The sequence below is a fragment of the Pagrus pagrus genome (genome assembly GCF_965226575.1).
Source record: "Pagrus pagrus genome assembly, chromosome: 23".
Taxonomy (NCBI): domain Eukaryota; kingdom Metazoa; phylum Chordata; class Actinopteri; order Spariformes; family Sparidae; genus Pagrus; species Pagrus pagrus.
In genome coordinates, this window is record NC_140205.1 from 18,074,611 (window position 1) to 18,093,040 (window position 18,430).

At 42.4% G+C, this 18,430-nt stretch overlaps 2 protein-coding genes across 2 annotated transcripts; both read right to left on the minus strand.

Moving 5' to 3' along the window:
* Positions 1 to 20: 20 nt before the first annotated feature.
* Positions 21 to 10,011, minus strand: LOC311252221 (NACHT, LRR and PYD domains-containing protein 4-like; the record flags this gene model as incomplete). Its single annotated transcript, XM_084345198.1, has 10 exons — positions 21 to 1,517; positions 4,825 to 4,871; positions 5,315 to 5,488; positions 5,693 to 5,863; positions 6,052 to 6,225; positions 6,762 to 6,935; positions 7,057 to 7,230; positions 7,412 to 7,585; positions 7,745 to 9,497; positions 9,741 to 10,011. The coding sequence occupies 10 exons, from the start codon at positions 10,009 to 10,011 to the stop codon at positions 925 to 927; spliced, it is 3,705 nt and encodes a 1,234-aa protein (XP_084201324.1). The 3' UTR covers positions 21 to 924.
* Positions 10,012 to 12,254: 2,243 nt separating this feature from the next.
* Positions 12,255 to 18,419, minus strand: selenoo2 (selenoprotein O2). Its single transcript, XM_084345591.1, has 9 exons — positions 17,886 to 18,419; positions 16,131 to 16,334; positions 15,867 to 16,044; positions 15,629 to 15,759; positions 15,179 to 15,456; positions 14,898 to 15,060; positions 14,402 to 14,587; positions 13,690 to 13,846; positions 12,255 to 12,967 (listed from the first exon to the last, which is right to left on the minus strand). Exons 1-9 carry the CDS (start codon positions 18,317 to 18,319, stop codon positions 12,824 to 12,826), a joined length of 1,875 nt encoding a protein of 624 aa, XP_084201717.1. The 5' UTR covers positions 18,320 to 18,419; the 3' UTR covers positions 12,255 to 12,823.
* Between the last annotated feature and the right edge of the window lie 11 nt (positions 18,420 to 18,430).

Below are 18,430 nucleotides of genomic sequence, written 5' to 3' on the forward strand. Positions count from 1 at the left end.
AAATTTGAACAGTAAAAGAAATAGCTCCTCAAAGCCCTACAAAAGGCCCTAAAGACAAAAAAGTATTTTAAGATTATGTGATAAGATATAATACTAGCCTCACTGTGCTGCTAGAAAAGAAAGCATTTAGTTAATGTGCTTTTGGCCTGCTCACACAGACTTGATCATCATTCTGGTGCCCTTTAAGGAGTAAGGAGCACGAGATTTCCAGGTCCGCCAGTGGAGGCCTGACCCCCAACCGATGTGGTTACCAGCAGCATGCCAGTCGCCGTTCAGACTGGCAGAGCCACAGCTGCTGTACCACCAACCGCCGCTGTCTGTAAAGGTACATTCCTTTTGAGAAATGTCACCGAAGATGCACGGGGAGCAGCCGTCATTGTCGCGGTCCACTGTGCTGAAGCCGAAGCCATTCTGGTCAATGCCTCGATAAGCACCACGGATGGCATCACCTTCGAACAAAAGTTGGGAACCATTTAAGGAAGGCTGGATTCAGAATTTAGAGGGTTATTTTAGAATGTAACTTTTGCTGAATATGGCCACGAGCTGATGGCACATTGAATACCTTTCACTCTTAAAGATAAGTCGCAACATTAACATAATTGATTATCTTGTTAAATGCAATGTGCTGCAGGGAAACCTTTTGTCCTGGCATTCGTATGGATGCCACTTTACATGAATAGCCCACCCAAACACCATTGCAGACCAAGTTCACAATTACACAATGGTGACTTTATTGTGTTTTATGGAAATTCAGGCTGAGTGTCCCTGTATGTGGACATCATTTTTCTCAAAAACTACATCATCTCAAAAGATGATGCTTAGTTCTTATACTTATCAGGTCCCAATAAGCCCAAATAGCAAAGAGAAATGAAAAATGCAGACCAAAAAAGAGCTCAGGTCTTAGGAGGTTAAATCAACCTGCACTCAAAATTCCTCAATTCTTTCCGCACTAGCAGACCGAGGAATGAGTTCCTGCAAACCTTCCACTCTGCAAATAGTTACTGAGCAGTCATCCTCCTCCATCCCAAACCCAGGGTAGAGGGGCTCAGTGAAGGTGCTATAGAATGTGTGCAGGTGGCTGAGGGTCCCAGAGGAGACGCTGTAGAAGGACAGGGTGCCTCCTGGCCAGTCCAGGTATACTCCGACCCTGTGGGAGCGAGACGGAGGTGCTGGTATTTCCACATTCTGGTGGTCGTGCTGAGCGCTGTAGTGATCCTCAGAGCAGTACAGGCTCCAGGACTGGTCTGTGTAGCCAAACCCACAGAGGTGAGAGCCTGCCCTCCGACGGATCCCCCTCACAGCAATGCCGACATCCACCCAGCGTCCTCGCCACTCCACCTCCCAGTAGTGGCGTTGGGTGAGGCCCTGGTGACACAGCACCTGGGAGACACTCTCAAACCTGTCGGGGTGATCTGGGTGCTGCTGTCGCTCCCTGACCCACGTCACCTGCTTCCCACTGTCGTGCAGATAGAGAGACTTGGCAGCTGTGTTTGTGTCCAGCGTCAGCACGCATGCATCTGTACAAAACACAGACATGGCTGTTTCAGTGTTCTTTTTAAATCATTTTTATTTCAGAACAATGACCCAGGGCAAAAATGAATGGTGGGCCCCTGTTGACCCCAATTCTCCCAGTCTGTTCTTCTTAGTGAAATGCAACATGTAAGTAAGATATAAATAGAAGTAATAAATAAACTACATTTTAACTCAGGGCTCCTCTGTGAAAAAGGGCCTCAAAATTATATATATTAATGCAGGTGTTGCACAAACATCTATATCATGTTGGTTTTACTGTGCTTTGGTGGTGCTTATAGGACCAACAAACAAATTTGCAAAGCATTTGATCCTTAAAGGTCCAAATATTCCCTTAGCCTCGTTGTAGAAGCTATTTATGGTTTGGTTTTTAGCTTTACTAATACATGTAATGAAAAATTCTCAATGTTTTGCATCATTTACACAAGTGTTACACACAAGTTTAACTGTGTCTTTGTGTTCTCTACGGTCCCTGCCCACTCCACTCCCTCATGTAACAACGCCCCCTACCGGCACCAGAGGCCCATACCCTGCCACCCGCAATCATCCTTTCCAGTCATAATAAGCAATAGGCCATCACACAACACTCCAAATGGCGACAAATATAGACTAAATAGCAGGTGTTTGCTGTCAGTCCAAACCCAAACAGCTGTGAAATCAACTGATCTGTATCCACCGATCCGGATGGCACTTCTGAATGCTCGTTCCATCTGCAACAAATCCCTCACTCTGAATGAACTTTTCATGAGTGAGAATATGGATTTCTTATTCCTAGTTGAGACGTGGCAGAGGGATGAGGAGTTTTTTCACTTAAAAGAGCTCTGTCCCTCTAGCTGCTCTGTTATCGGGACCCCCCCACTTGGAACGCCGTGGTGGAGGTCTCGCTGTTGTACACTGCGACAGCCACCCGTGCAGACTGGTCAACTCTCAGCCTTTTTCCTCCTTTGAGTGTCAAATAATAAAAGCTGGGTTTTTAAACCCATTTTACTGTATTTTAATTTACCGCCCCCTGGCCCTATAGGCGCCTTTGCTGATTTTACAAACTTCCTATCCTCCATTATTAAACTAGAGAGAATTTTAATCATTGGTGATTTTAACATCCATATTGATGATGTCACATGCAACACAGCTGCTGACTTCTTATCTATCACTGACTGTTTTAATTTCATCCAACATGTCTCTGGACCCACGCACATCAAGGGTCACACTCTGGACCTTGTTTTTTCACTAGGCCTAGACGTCAGGAACGTGCATGTGGAGGACTTCCAGGTCAGTGATCATAGCTGTGTGCTTTTTAATGTAAACCTTCCTGTAAATCCTTCCCCTTAAAAACCCAAAGGCGGATTATAAATCAGGATGTCGCTGATGGTTTCTCTATGTTTGAGGCTCAATTACTGTTGAGAATTGATCACCCTGATGTCTTTATTCAGACCTTCAACAGGCACTGTATGACTATTTTAGATAAAGTTTCTGTGGTGAAAACCAGTAGTGCACCAGCAAACGCACCTCATCACTGGATAAATGACTCACGCTCTTAGGAGAAACTGTCGAAAAGTGGAACGTCTGTGGAAGTCGACACAACTGGAGGTTCACAGACTCCACCTAAGGGAGCTTAGAGCCTCTTTAAATGATATGTTGAGGAACGCCAGGACCCAGTACTTTGCTCAAATTATCTCTTCTAATAAGAAAAATCCTAAGGTCTTATTTGACACAATCAGCTCCCTTGTCTCACCTGCTGTCTCACAAATTCCTGTGCACTCTTAAGCAGACAGCAATGAATTCCTTACCAACTTTTTGACTAAAATTAGAGACATTAGGGAGAATATTTCACCACTGCCTTCAATTGACCCTGCTGGCATATTTTTTTGATCCTGCTGGTGAAATGCCCTCACCCTGTACTTGGTCCTCTTTTAACCAGGTGACGCTCCAGAACTTTACAGCTCTGCTGCAAAAAATGAATCCCTCCACGTCTCCCTCTCATGTTCTCCCTACCAAGCTGTTTAAAACTGTCCTCAACTCAATTGGCCCTTGTGTTGTGAAGCTGATAAATCTTTCACTTTCAACCGGTGTGGTTCCAAGGTTTTTCAAACACGCGGTTGCCGAACCCATACTTAAAAAGCCATCCCTGGACCCATCACAACCCCAAAACTATAGGCCAATCTCTAAGCTTCCTTTTATGTCCAAGATCTTGGAGAAAATAGTGGCAGAGGAACTTACAGTGTTCCTGGAGTCAAATAATGTCCTGGATGAATTTCAGTCAGGTTTCCGTAGAAATCACTCCACCGAAACTGCCTAGTTACGTGTTTCATCGCCTCCAGGCTGTTCAGAACTCTGCTGCTAGACTTTTAACCCACACCAGTAAAAGTGCACACATCACACCAGTTTTAGCAGAACTCCATTGGCTCCCAGTCCGTCTCAGGATTCAGTTTAAAATTTTAGTTCTTACTTTTAGAGCTTTAAATGGTCAAGCCTCATCATATATTTCTGAGTTGCTCAAATTTTATAAGCCAACACGTTCCCTTAGATCCTCAAATCAATACCTGCTTGTCTGCCCCCGCACTCACTTTAAATCCAGAGGTGACCGAGCCTTCCAAGCCGTAGCCCCCAGACTATGGAATGCTCTGCCACTGTCCATGCGCACTTTAAATTCTATTGAGTCTTTTAAAAAGGATCTAAAGACTCTGCTGTTTCTACAGGCTTTCAGTTGGGCGTGGGTTTTTTTTAGGGGCTTTTATGTCTTCTGTTTTTTATCCTTTTATGTACCTGTTTTCACCTGTGTGTCTTTGTTTTATACTATGTATTCTGCTGATTTTACTGTGAAGCACTTTGTGAACCCTTTCTGTGAAAAGTGCTATAGAAATAACATTTACTTACTTACTTACTTACTTTGAGATATGCTTGTTTGAACCTGTTTGAGGGTTTGAAATATCAAAAATTGTCACACAGTGTTCCCAAAGCTTTCTGGGGCTGTGAGCAGTTGCACGGCTTACTGAGCTAACTAGCTACAACTGCAGTTACATAAAGCAGCAGTTAGCAGTTACTCTAGTAAAATGCCGCCCCCCTATTTGTTTTAGTATGGATTCCACATCTGGGTAATTCTTACATATGGCACATTTAAAATGGAATTATTACTAAAATACAATTTGGCATACACTTGTGACATCGAGAGTGCAGAGCCTGATCCTTAGCTTGCTGCTGCCAAAAACTAGAAATCTTCTGCCCATATTTCAGATTGTTGCTGTTTAGTTAATTGAAAGTGGGTGAGAATAACAAATAGAAAATACAGTCACTTACAGTTTTTCAGTGTTGATTTCAAGTAGCACTCTGCATTATGGTCCACACTGCAGACATGAGGGTATATATACAAATATGAATCATTAAAGCACACATTATTATGTTTTATAATACTTAATATCTGATTCTTGAAATCACAATAAAAATGTAATGTGTATTTTACATTTGTGTAAAATATGATTCTATGTGCTTTAGATAATATTGCATCTTACTTCCTCTGTATGGTGATTTCTGTTTTCTGTGCTTCTGCTCTAAATCAAACTTTGCGAGATAACTGTGTGGCAATAAACACCACCATAAAGGGAACTAAATCATTAAATGGAAACTTTAAATCACAAGACATGTTGCATAGTCTCTGAAATACCCATCTTCACAAGGCCTAAATAATAATTTAGGTTTTTCACTTTCTTTCTTTTCAAGAAAGCTTTTGACTCTGTTTTCTTTGGCATTTGTGTTTAGTTATATTGTTAATACCTGATACAAATTTTACCTTAGTTTTTCCAGTTTACAGAGCGGGTCATTCTGACGAACAGAGAGCAGCTTCACTCCTGGCTCCTGCAGGTAGTTGTAGCTCAGGTCCAGCTGCCTCAGGTGAGAGGGGTTGGAGCTCAGCGCTGAAGCCAAGTGAGTGCAGCCTTCTTGTGTGACTCCGCAGAATGACAGCCTGTGTGGAGGAAGGGTCTTCTCATTTCATCTATAAATACAATGTTTGCCTTTTCAAGTCGTGCAGATAAATTTGATAAAGATCTTCAAAAAATAAACACTCCAACCCATGTTACTTTACTACCTTATTTCCTCTATGTTTATATTGTGCAGAAATTATTTTTTATTTTTGATTGCAATTAAAGATTATCTTACTTCTTCTTACCTTAAAGTCTCAAGTTTACAGTCTGTACTTGCCAGTCCAGCAGAGAGTGGCTTCACTCCTGAGTCCTGCAGGTCGTTCCCGCTCAGATCAAGCTCCTTCAGGTGAGACGTGTCAGAGCTGAGGACTGAGGCCAGATCAGCACAGCATTTCTGGAGATTGCACTCATTTAACCTGCAGGTGAGGATATGTTTCATTCCAGTCAGTTACTGTATGTGCTACAGTATATTAAAAGACAAAAACAAAGTTTAAAATGACCTGAACATGGCAGGAGTTGAACTGATCTGATATCTATTTTTGTAAAAAAACAAACAAAAAAATTAATATATATATTTGTTTTTGTTTAGCTTGCGTGATCTGACCTTAGCGTCACCAGTTTACAGTGTGGACTTCTTAGTCCAGCACACAGCAGCTGGATGTCTGGACCCTGCAGGTTGTTTCCACTCAGGTCCAGCTCTTTGAGCTTGGCAGAGTCGGAGCTGAGAGCTGAGCCAATGGGATCGAAGCACTTCTCTGTAAGGCCACACCAGCTGAGCCTGAAATGTGACATAGTGATGATATGATGTCACACTAAAAGACTCCACATTAGTTGTAAAAACTGTGTTAAAAATTGCATTAATTTACATGCTCAATGCACAGTGGAGCTCGTGCACCCACTTCAGACAAGGTGTGTGCTACAATTTGGAGACTCAGGCTTTTTGTGTTTTATTTATTTATTTATTTATTTATTGTTTATTGTTTATTGTTTATTAAAACAATTCCCAAGCTACTTCAGTTGTTTAGGTGGCAACGTTGTTTTACTGTGACGCTCCAGAAAGGATTGTGAGTAAATAACAACTGAATTTTCATTTTTGGTGAACTGTTCCTTGAAATGACCACATGAGGGCAGCACAACACGTTCTTAACAACATTGACATCATCTTTCAAAGTTGATATACATGACACGAGGGTGACGTCACGTTGGTTCTGTCCACTATTTTTACAGGCAATGCAGTAACCTGACAGCCCGCTATACTACAATAGAGTGACTGGGACAACCACAATCAAGATCATAATTTCAGGATGCACTGACCTTAGTCTTTCCAGTCTACATTGTGGACTCCTCAGTCCACCAGTAAGCAGGGATACACCAGAATCCTTCAGGCTGTTGTCGCTCAGGTCAAGAGTTTTCAGGTGAGATGTGCCGGAACTCAAAACTGTTGCCAAATCTGCACAGCAATTCTCTCTCAGCTTGCACTGGTTCAATCTGCAAAGGAACATTCACCAAAAAAACGGATTCTTTTTTGTTGTTTTTTTCATGAAAACACTGGAATTAAATTAAAGTCCAAGCAAGTAATTTAGGTTTGTCCGCAAGAAGAGGGTCTAACCTCACTGTTTCTAGTTTGCAGTTGTGGCTGCACAATCCCACGCACAGAGCCTTCAATCCTGCTTCCTGGAAGTCATTAGCACTCAGGTCCATTTCTTTGAGTTGGGTTGATTCTGTGCTGAGAGCAACAGCCAGTGCTTCACAACAATCACCTTCCAATTTACACTTGTGTAATCTAAAAACAGAATAGAAAGTGTTGTTAATGTTCTCAAAAAAATAGCAAGCAAGACAGACAGCAAACAGCAGTAAACCTAAACCACAAGTTCTTCTGACCACAAGAAGTAGTTGCTGCTGTTTGCAGGGTTGCATTGCGCAATTATTTGGTTTCTAAAAGACTGCTGACATTTGTTACAAACCTTAAACTCTTCAGTTTACAATGTTGGCTCCCAAATCCAACAGAAAGCAGCTTCACCCCTGAATCCCTCAGGTTGTTGTCACTCAGGTCCAGCTCTGTCAGGTGAGAGGAGGTCGAGCTCAGTGCAGAGGCCAGAACTTCACAGCAGTTCTCAGTAAGGTTGCAGCGATTCAGCCTAGAAAGATAATAAATATACAAAGATTTCTGTTTGTTCATTTTCTGTCATTTTGGGACGAGAGAGTGCTCAGGCCAAGATCTTAAATGTGTTTGTGGCTTAGAGAGAAACTAAAATCAACATGGAAGAGGAACACTACTGTCATGTGGGTAAACTTACAGAGCACGTGTGGAGGAAGTAATGACAGTCAGCAGCTTCACTAAACCTTCCTCTGATCTTATGTACTTTTTCAAGTCAAACTCCTGCTCTGTTGCCTCTGATGTCATTAGTTCAAAAGTGAGAGCAGACCACTGGACCGGAGACAACTTTTTGGCTGCAAGCCTCCCAGAACTCACAAAGCTCTGGACCTCCTGCACCAAAGACTCCTCTTTGAGCTCACTCAGGCAGTGAAACAGGTTGAGTTTGGCCTCTGGTTCCTCTTTGATCTTCTCCTTGATAAACTCGATGGTTCTCGCCACATCTTCCTCTCCCTCTGCTTCCAAATGCAGTATTCTACCCAGGAGCTCCTGGTTGGACTTCAGTGACAGTCCCAGGAGAAAGCGGAGGAAGAGGTCCCAGCGGCCATCCGGACTCTCCACGGCTTTTTCGATGGCAGTCTTGTGAAAACTGAACACAGATTTGGGGAGCCATCTTGTAGATACCCTTTTCAAGTATCCAAGAAGAACATTGTCCTTTCTTTGCGTGTAGGAGTGATGGGCGTACACAGCTGCCAGAAACTCTTGGATGGTTAAATGTACGAAGCTAAAAACTTCTCTCCTCCTTCTGCCCTCCATCATGAAGACCTCTGTGCAAACCCCTGAGTAGATGGTTGCTTCTTTGACATCCATGCCGCATTCTTTCAAGTCAGCCTCGTAGAAGATCAGTTTGCCTTTCTCCAGTTGACGGAACGCCAGCTCTGCTAGCTTCAAAACAACATTGTTGCTTTCCATAGGGTAGTGCGCTTCTACCATCCGGTCTGTCTGGCAGAGGAGGAGGTATGCGTACATCTCGGTCAGGGTGCTGGGGATGGCTCCTGTCACATTGTTGCGCAACATTTTCTTCATTAGAGTGACTGTGATCCAGCAGAAAACTGGTATCTGACACATTATGTAGAGGCTTCTTGATGACTTCACATGGTTGATGACTCTCATGGCGAGGTTATCATCATGCAAACACTTCTTAAAGTATTCCTCCCTCTGTTCATTAGCAAAACCCCTCACCTCCGTCCACTGGTGGATGTGCTTTCGAGGGATCCGGCTTGCTGCTGCGGGTCTGGACGTGATCCAGATGAGACTGTTGCCGAGCAGATCTCCTGTGATTAGGTTTGTGATCAGGACATCGAGCGGGGCCAGCTCCTTCTCATCCCTCAAGACCTTGTTGTGCTTGAAGTTCAAGGGCAGGAGAGTCTCGTCCAGGCCATCAAAGATGAAGAGAGCTTTGCATCCTGTTCCCAAAATCTCAAGGGGTTTTACGTCAGGGAAGAACTGATGGAGCAGCTGCATCAGACAGCAGTCCTTCTCGCCTATGATTGGATTCAATTCACGGAAAGGAAGCGGGAAGAGGAAGGTGATGTCCTGATTTTCATTTCCTTCTGCCCAGCTCAGGGTAAACTTCTGTGCACAGACAGTTTTACCCACTCCAGGTATACCCTGTGTAAGCACAGTTCGGATTCGCTTGTCTTGGTTGGGCTTGGGTTTGAAAATGTCACTAGCTTTAATGGAAGTTTCATCTGTCTGTACATGGTTGGACCTCTGCTGTCTGACTTCATGCTCCTCACTGAAGCCTCCCCAGGCTCCTTCGATCAAATGCAGCTCAGTGTAGATTTTGTTCAGGTAGACGGTATCTCCTTCATCTGCATTCCCTTCATAAATGTTTTGGCACTTTTCCTTCAGGGTGGATTTCAGTTTTTCTTGGACTGCGTGGCAGTCAATTTCTGTTCAAAGAATACATCGACAAAACCATAATTCCACTTCCGTTTTATACGGTTCAACCTTTAATCTTGTGACTGTACATGGATATATGGATTTCAACTTGTAAACATGCCTGTGTGTCTTCTTATCAGCTTACCTGTGCCAACTTGATTGCTTGAAACTGATAAAGAAACAAAGAGAAGAGACAGCAGTTAAGTGACCAAGGTACAAACAGTCAACTTTTGTACATTTCAAACATGCTTTACCTTCATCGTAATTCTTCTTCAGGGTTTCAGCCCATAGTTTGAGTTTCATCCTCGTAAGTATATCCACTGTGACAGTAACAGCACCGTCATAGCCATAGGTTAGCACCAAAAGCTCTACCGTGCCCGTCCTGTTAACCCCATAGACCCTAGACTTTGGAATATGAGGGAATCCGTCGAGAGCCTTACTGTAAAGGAAAAACTGGAAAGTCTCCAGATCTTTTTCAACCAGCTCCAACAATATGTTCAAGATTAGCTCTGGGACAGAAGCCATATCTGTTCTTTGAGCTGGTCATGTGATCAACCTGTCCTCTTGCTCTGCGTCCATCCTCTGAGAGAAGCAAGCTTCAAATGAAGCAGCAGTTTCAGTTTTGAGTTGATGTGGCTGCCGTCAGCTCACTCCTCAGGCATGCAGAGCACAGAGCACTGTCGCTACACTGAGCAATTCTGGTTAACCGTAAATACATTGTTCCTGCCACTGTTATCAGCTTTGTGTGCTTGTTTACATGCTGAAACAAGTTGAGCTGGTCCAGTCAAGTGGGCGATAGGTGGGTATGGGGGCAGAACTGTGAGGTTGAAAGAAGAGACACTGGGCAGGTCATTTTTATAACATAATTAGTTTCACTATGTGTCACTGTCACAGTAGAGATCTTGTTTTAGTATTCAGATAAACCGAAATAGAAAGAAGGCAAATATCCTCCCACCATGTGATGCAGAAGTATGACACTACGGAAATGTTTGCCTGTCTTTTTGATGGGCTGGTGTAGATATAGTGTGGCCAATAAAATGTCTGTAAAAGAACTAGATGATTGATGTAACATGGTGTGCATTTAAGTCAAACAATCCATTCTGCAGCACATACAAAAACACTAGTAACTGTTGTATAAGTTCAGATCTCTCTGATGGTATCATTTAACATGCAACTTTATTTTTGCTTAAATTTATTAGTAGATGCTGTAGATACTGACTGCACAGTGTAATGGCTGTAGAAAAATGACACCATCACTTTCATTTTGCTATTTGGCCTGCCACAGGCCTGGATTTTTCCCCCGGACGAACAAAGGTAGAATTACAGCACAAAGGAAGCACATCTGTCACTGCGTAACCAAAACAGACAGAGGCATTGTCTTCCCAGGTCAATATCCCCAGGTAACGGTGGAACAACTGGAATAACAGTGGAAACTCTACACTGCAAAACAAAATGAATCCCCGCTGATGGAGGAGGCAAATCCTCTCTCTGATGGGATTGTCTTAAACACAGGCACCCAATAGGCCTGTTTTTTATCTCGTTATACTCTCGGTGTACACCAATGAATGATGACACTGCACAACAACTATTTTAAGCTATTCAAATATGCTGATGACTTTGCCTTATGTATCTGGTTATTTTGCTCAGGTTTCCAAGCTAGATCAATGCTCAAAGTCCAGGTCATTGTTCAATAATGTTGGAAACAAACAAATTAACTTATTTCAAACAAAGCAGTAAGTATCACTGATACTCTGGGAGCATATCTAGTTGACAAATTAAGTTTCACTGACAATCTTGATATTATATGTAAGAAAGCTCGTCAGAGACTGTTTTTGATGAGGAAACTGAAGGGGTAAAAGTGTATGTTACCCTAAAAGAGAGCGTCCTTGTTTTTAATATCTTTGTGCACTTGACTTTTGTAAATAGAAACAAGCTGACAAGTATTGTTGACAGCAGGGAAGCTAAGTAAGCCACCAACAGAAGGAACTCAATTATCTTACAGTTTAGCTGTACACAGGAAAGCCACGCCAATCAAACAAAACTCCCCCCCTCTACCCTGAGTTTGAGCTGCTCCTCTCAGGACAGCACCACAGAATACCCCTGACAAACAAAAATATCTACAAGGGTTCCTTTATCCCAAATGCAATGAGCTTGGTCAACCAACTACAGTAAACTTAAATATTAAAGTATAAGCTGTACACCTCACTTATGAATGACTGAGCGACCTTTGTTCTATTTATATCACGTTTTCTATGTAATGCCTTGGCTTTTCATTTGGATGGCTGATTTTATTACTATTTACTTGTTAGGGTTAATTAATCAATTAATTAATTAATTTCCATTGTCCAATGTCAGCGCTTACCTTTATTTATTTTGATTACTTTTAGAATGAACACTAAGATTACGATTATTCTAATAATCTCTCATAAAGGTTCATTTTTCCTTTTCTTTTTGTCCGTTGGCTGAATCAGCACTGCTGATGCAATATTTCTGTGCACAATTTTGTATTATATAAAAGCTATAAGTAAAGTTTTAAAAAAAAGAAAAAGATTTAAATGAAAGAAGCCTGGCTAAACAAACTTACTGCGATCATTTTGATTCAAAGGTTGCACAAAATGTGTGATATCACGTTTTTCTGGGCCCTGGCGACTTCAAACACACAAACAAACACATATATCCTCATGTAAAGAATGTTTTCATGTAGGACCACATATTAACTCTCACACTTTATTATAAATACATACTACTTGATCTTTTATTTTAAACGTTAAGACATTCTCAGAAACCAAATTGCAGCAATCATTCCTTAATGGTAAACAATTTGAATTTCTCATATTTGTGACTACTGACATGTTGAACTTATATGTCCCATGTCTGTTAATAATTGATGTCAGTGTGTTCCTGGTGTTTCAGACCCAGACAGGTCATTGTGTGACTGGTTATCTGAGCCGTCATACTTCATCAGTGAATTCATTGACTTCTTGTTTGTATCTTTAAAAGCATAACCAAGTTATTTGAACATGGTTATTTATTAATAATATTTATCAATCAATAATTATTGGTGCTGGTCTATTACTCTTTAACATCTTCAGTGTTGAAAGATGCTAAAGAGTAATGATTAATCGTCATACTGATAAACACTGGAACACACTGGGTTACATAACAACCTCCCTTCAGGAAGCAGGAAAGAAAGTCTGAGGTGGAGGCCGAGAGCAGCAACAGTATAGTCGCAGTAACAGTACCCACTACCGACATCTTGTTTGCTCTGAAGACTATGTGGTCCTCCAGTGTGGATACAGACTTCTTTCCTTTACCTGTCAGGGAGGCTCTACGAGGATCAGGTGATGCAAATTCTTTGAGCCCAGGCAGGAGGTTTCCTGTCATAGGCAGCAGTCTGTCCATTCACATTAGGTCCATCTAAAGGCTCCGGCTCAAAGGCATCAGAGTATGGGTTCTCAAGAATTTTGAGGACCCTGTTGACCTGAAGGACAAAGTACACATGACAACAATTAATCCTTGAGGCTGAAAATAGGATTTCAATTCCTTTAAGTAAATATCATAAAAACACAAAGAATCACATAGCTCCACTGAGACAATTCAGGCCATTAATGTAACTGTCTGCCTTAAAGCAACACAGAGTTCTTTACCATTGATGGCTGTTTGTCTCCACCTAATGGGCAACTCAAATTACAGTGTTGTCAACTAGGTCTACCATATAAACTTCACAAATACAATGCCCTCTCTCTTGCTCCATATATAAGAATGTGTTTACTGACAGTAAAGTCACTAAGAGGAGCAGTAATGCTACCGTTTGCCGGTAATGCAACTACCAAATCTTCAAAGTTTCTGAAGCCATGTGCTTTTTTATGTGCACAGACATATGCCCATACAGCGTTACTGAAAATACCAAATTCATACAGCTGAAAGTGAGCCATACACTGAGGTTAGCCCAGTCAGCAGCATTTTTGCTATTTTAAAAAACTGCTGTCCTTTAGGGAATAGTTTAAAAGTTATCCAGTGCAGCGCTGCCTGCCTTACTATTGATTGTCAGAAAACATCATTTTCTTTCGTCATTTATGATACAATTGCAGACCAATTTCCCTGTGAAAAGCCTGTGATACACTATTAAACTCTCTGTTGCTTTTTAGATCGGCTTTAATGGATCAAAATGGAGATGCAGAAAAAACTTATAGGTCTTCTAACCTCAGAGAAGTCTCCCTTTTCTGCAGCCTGAATTGCATTCTGGGCGATGTAGTTGCGCAAGACGACATGGGGGTTGGTGCTGTTCATCACACTGAGCCTCTCCTTTTTGATGAGAGACAGATCCGTCGTGCCATCACACTCCCTGGCTAAACGCCTCCTGGTATTTCAGTGCAAAGAAATTGGTTGAAAGACAATTATTCGTAAATATATACTAATCATATATGACAATAATATTAAAGAACATACTGTACTGTATATTAAAGGTCCTATATTGTTGAAAGTGAGATTTAATGTCTTTTTTGATAATAAAGCTAGGTGCTATATAAATACTGTGAAAATATCAAAACGCTCAATCCACAGAGGAATGAACATAGCCTGTATTCAGATACTTCGCCTTCAAATGAGCTGTTATCTCTGTAAGGTTGCGGCTCTTACTCAGGCCTGTGAGAGTCGACCAATCAGAGCATTTTGGACTTTTTGGGAGGGTGGCCTTAAAGAGACAGGCACTAAAATGGAGCGTTTAGACAGAGGGTGAACAGAGGCGCTGCAGCACAGACAGTATAACAAAAATAATAATAGTTTTTTAGTCTTTTTTTTTATATATAATTGGCACTAGTAAAGTTGTGGGCAGTAAAACCAAAACAACTAGCTGAGAGATGCTAAAATGCTATGTAAATATAAAGGGAACTGCAGAGTCCTCCTTTTTTCCTACCTGTATCTGCTAACCCAGCGAATCCAGTCCTCACGCTGCTTTTCCTTCAGCTCATCCTGATCTGTCTCTAGCAGCTCCTTTAGCCTTCCCATCCGTTCCAGCTGCTGGGACACACCTGGCGTGTCTGCCACCATCCCAAACATGACTGGGTTGGTTTGTGCCATGGACAGAATCATCGCCAGTTCACTAGAAATGCAGAAAATGCTTGATGGTGACCACAAAAAAACATTAATCCTACCAAATGCTACAAAACACCCACACATTTAACTTACAGATTGTCTTGGAAAGATTTTTCCCCATAATGCTAGCATTGAAATGGAAAAAACGGACAGAGATGATGACAAGAGAGATTTAATCATCTAAAACCAGTACTGCTCAACTAGTATTGAATGCATTGTTATTAGGAGTATATGGTGGGGCAGCTGGAGACTCGATCTTCTTATTATAGCTGCTTTATAAAGACACACACGTATTCAACCACCATATACTCCCTCACCGGTCCTCCATAGTTGGCTTATTAGCCACCTTTAGCTCCTCAATAGAGGCACACTGCTGTAGGATGAGGTCCACTGCTGGCCCCACTGTGGCCCTCTCACTGTCGCCCTCCTCAGGCCAGGGGACACGGCTCAGCAGGTGGAAGGTGTTGGTGAAATCTGCACCTGCAAAGACATGTTAGAGTAAAATCACAAGATTGCAAAAGCATAACTAGAAAAAAATATATGTGAAGGCTCAGTAGTTTTTTTCCATGTCCAACTTCCTTCCATGAGTCATTTGTACCAGTGTTGTGCATGAGGCCCAGCAGGTCTGATACCAGCTCGCTGTCCTCTGGCTCCCTTCTTCTGACAAGGCCCAGCTTTTTCCTCATGATACCCAGGTAGAAGGCTTCGTACGTGGGCATGAATTCATCCAGGACAGCCCCTGCCTGAGCTGCGTCCAGCTCAGAGCCCAACGCCTCCGCCAGGCGAGCCAGGTTCCAGCGGCACACAGATGGCTGCGCTTGGTACGAGTAGCGCCCTCTTTTGTCCGAGGCGTTGCAAACGAAATCTTGATCAAATCTGACACAGAATATGACACACCATGGCATGAAATATTGTAATTTTACTTTTACAAACATTTAAGTGGAGTTGAAGTATCAGTTTTTCATATTCTGAGTGATCTAATTGCTAAATGCAAAAGTATAGACGATGCTCTGGTTAATTAAATAAGTGCAGACTTTCTGCAGCCTACCTGTCCATGAAACCAAAGGGGCCATAATCCAGAGTAAGACCCAAGATGCTCATGTTGTCTGTGTTAAGGACACCATGGCAAAACCCAACACACTGCCACTGGGCCACTAGCTTCGCGGTTCGCATCATCACCTGGCGATAAACAATCTGATGACCGAAGTGCTAGAATACCCGCATGAAATGAACCAAACTCAATAAGCATGCCACTGTTAGCACTGAGTTTATTGTATCACACTCACCTCTCTGAAAAAAGCCATATTCCTCTCTTTCCGGTTGCTATGAGTCTGCTGGATACAGGGATAAAAAGTCTCAATGACATAATCCAGCAGCTGAGCGCGGATGTCATACCGCCCTGCACTGGGACCCTGCAGGCCTGAGAAATCATCACGACCCCGAAAGATCTCAAAAGATCCAAATCTAAAACAAAAGTCAGAGAAAGATAATGAACTCTCCAGAGACAGCACATGACCAAAGTTTTAAAAAAAAAAAGAAATATTTCCTACCTGATGAAGGAAGGGGCGAGACGCAGGACGACTGAGCAGCGTTCAGGAACGCGCCTGCCACTGTTGAGCGGATCTCTGCTGACGTAGAGGTCAGAGGTCACCAGGGAGGCTGCCCGGGTGCTGGGTATCCCCAGGGCAGCCATGGCCTCACTGCACAGGAACTCTCTGATGCTGGAGCGAAGCACCTTCCTGCCATCACCATCTCTGAGGAAATTGTAACGTGTCTGATATTCAACTCTGAATAATATGTTGAATGTTATGAATCTTGTCTTTTGTTACAAAACAAGACCTGCAATGGTTTGTGCTTTCCAGGTATGTTAATCTGACTATACCATTGAAAAATGAATGGATTTGTAGATTTAAGCAGTGATGGAATGTAACTAAGTACATTTACTCAAGTACAATGTTAATGTTGTTTTAATGCATGTTATTTCACAACAAAATCCTCACTTAAGGTCTGCTTACTATGTTTTTCCGTATCCTTAAACCACATCTCACAGTGGGGGGAGTTTGCTCACTGGGCAATTTAAGGAAAACGAATCTCAAGGTCTAGCTACTATTTATTTCTGTGCCACATGTGGCCCAAAATCCAGCAATGACAGGTAGCTGTAGAGTTGAAATTAGAGACTGAGTGAGACTGCTGAGATGCATTGTAAATATAAAAAACAAGAATAATGAACAGTTCCCAAATTTCACTTTACTTTGTATTTTTTATAGACCAAATCGACTGTAATGTGTACTGGTTCTCCTGATCACACAGTTGTTGAGCAACGGGGGACACATCTGATGTGTGCCAAGCAGTTAAGCTCTTAAGCAGCTCTCCTTGGGTTAATGCATTCACATGCCTCTGGTGAGAAAAGACTTGTGAAAGACGGGCTGTGTCACCCGCTGAAATACTCTCACTTGGTGCGAGAAAACCTCCTCCAACATCATTTTGTTACAGAGCTTTAACCTGTTTCTGATGTGGATCTGATGGGCCAGTGTGGTAAAAAGTCATACTTGAGTAAAAGTTAAGATATTGTGTTTAAATATTACTTTGGTAAGAGTGAGAGTCACACATGACTTGAGTAAAAGTCTTGAAGTATCTGATATTAAATGTACTTAAGTGTCAAAGGTCAAGTAAAATGTAATTATGAATGTATTTACATGTATCTATATACTGTATACTATGGGCCAACTGATTATCAGCTTTGGCAATTAGCGGATCCGATGTTCAGTATTTCCTAATTATCGGAATAAGAGTTTTTTCTATCTTTGATATTACTGATAAAATTATTTAATGTGCTACTTTGGCCCTGATACAATGTGCAAAGTAAAAAGCAAGTAAAAGAGTAAAGAATATACTGCAGTATTTGCCTACAAATTAAGTGGAGTATGTAGGAGCCCATTCCTGCCAGTTCAATAAATAATTGATGAGATAAACAGTCCAAATTATGAGAAAAAATTAGATGATGAGATATCAAATAATAATAATAATAATAATAATAATAATAATAATAATAATGACATAAAAAGTCATAAATGTTGATTTAAATGTTGATTTAATCTAAAAATTTCGACTTTTTAACTTATTATTATTACTTTTTATTTCATAATTGTGACTTACCGCGAAATTATTTTTTTTTTGTTTTCTTCAACTGGCAGAAATGCGCTTCTACAGAGTAGCAGAGAATGGAAATCGGCTGCTGAGGTAAACTACCAGCACCTCAAAACTGACAAACACGTTGTCTTCTTAAAGTTAGACGGCATATTTACCTGGAGTAAGGTGTGACTCCGGCACCTTTCACCTGAATCTCCCATCGCCCGTGGGTGCCCGACTCTACCTCCCCCAGGTACATCACCGCTCCATCTCCCAGCTGACCCGCAAACAGGCCGAACTGGTGCCCGCAGTAACAGTGCGCGGCCGGCTCGGAGCCCGGGAGCAGCCTGGAGCCGCTCAGGTACTCCGGGCTCAGGGGATTATTCAACACGTCCTGCTCGGTCAGGTCGAGCAGAGAGAGAGCCGACTGGGACTGGGCCACGACGGTCGGACGGACCAGGGGCTGGAGAGCCCGAATTCGGGAGAAGCATGCCGCTGGGACCGTCCGGGAGCCGGGCTCCTCCGAGTCCTCCACCGGCAGCCTCTTCAGCGCGGTGTTGTTGAAAGGTAACCGCTCCAGAGCCGTGGACTCACACCGAGAGGGCTCCATGAAGACTGGCGCTTAATACGAGCCAGTCAGGCATGATCAGGGCTGTGTGCTGGCTTTAATACCTGCTGGATGACATGACGGCGGAAAGCAGCCTCGAGGGCACAAAACACG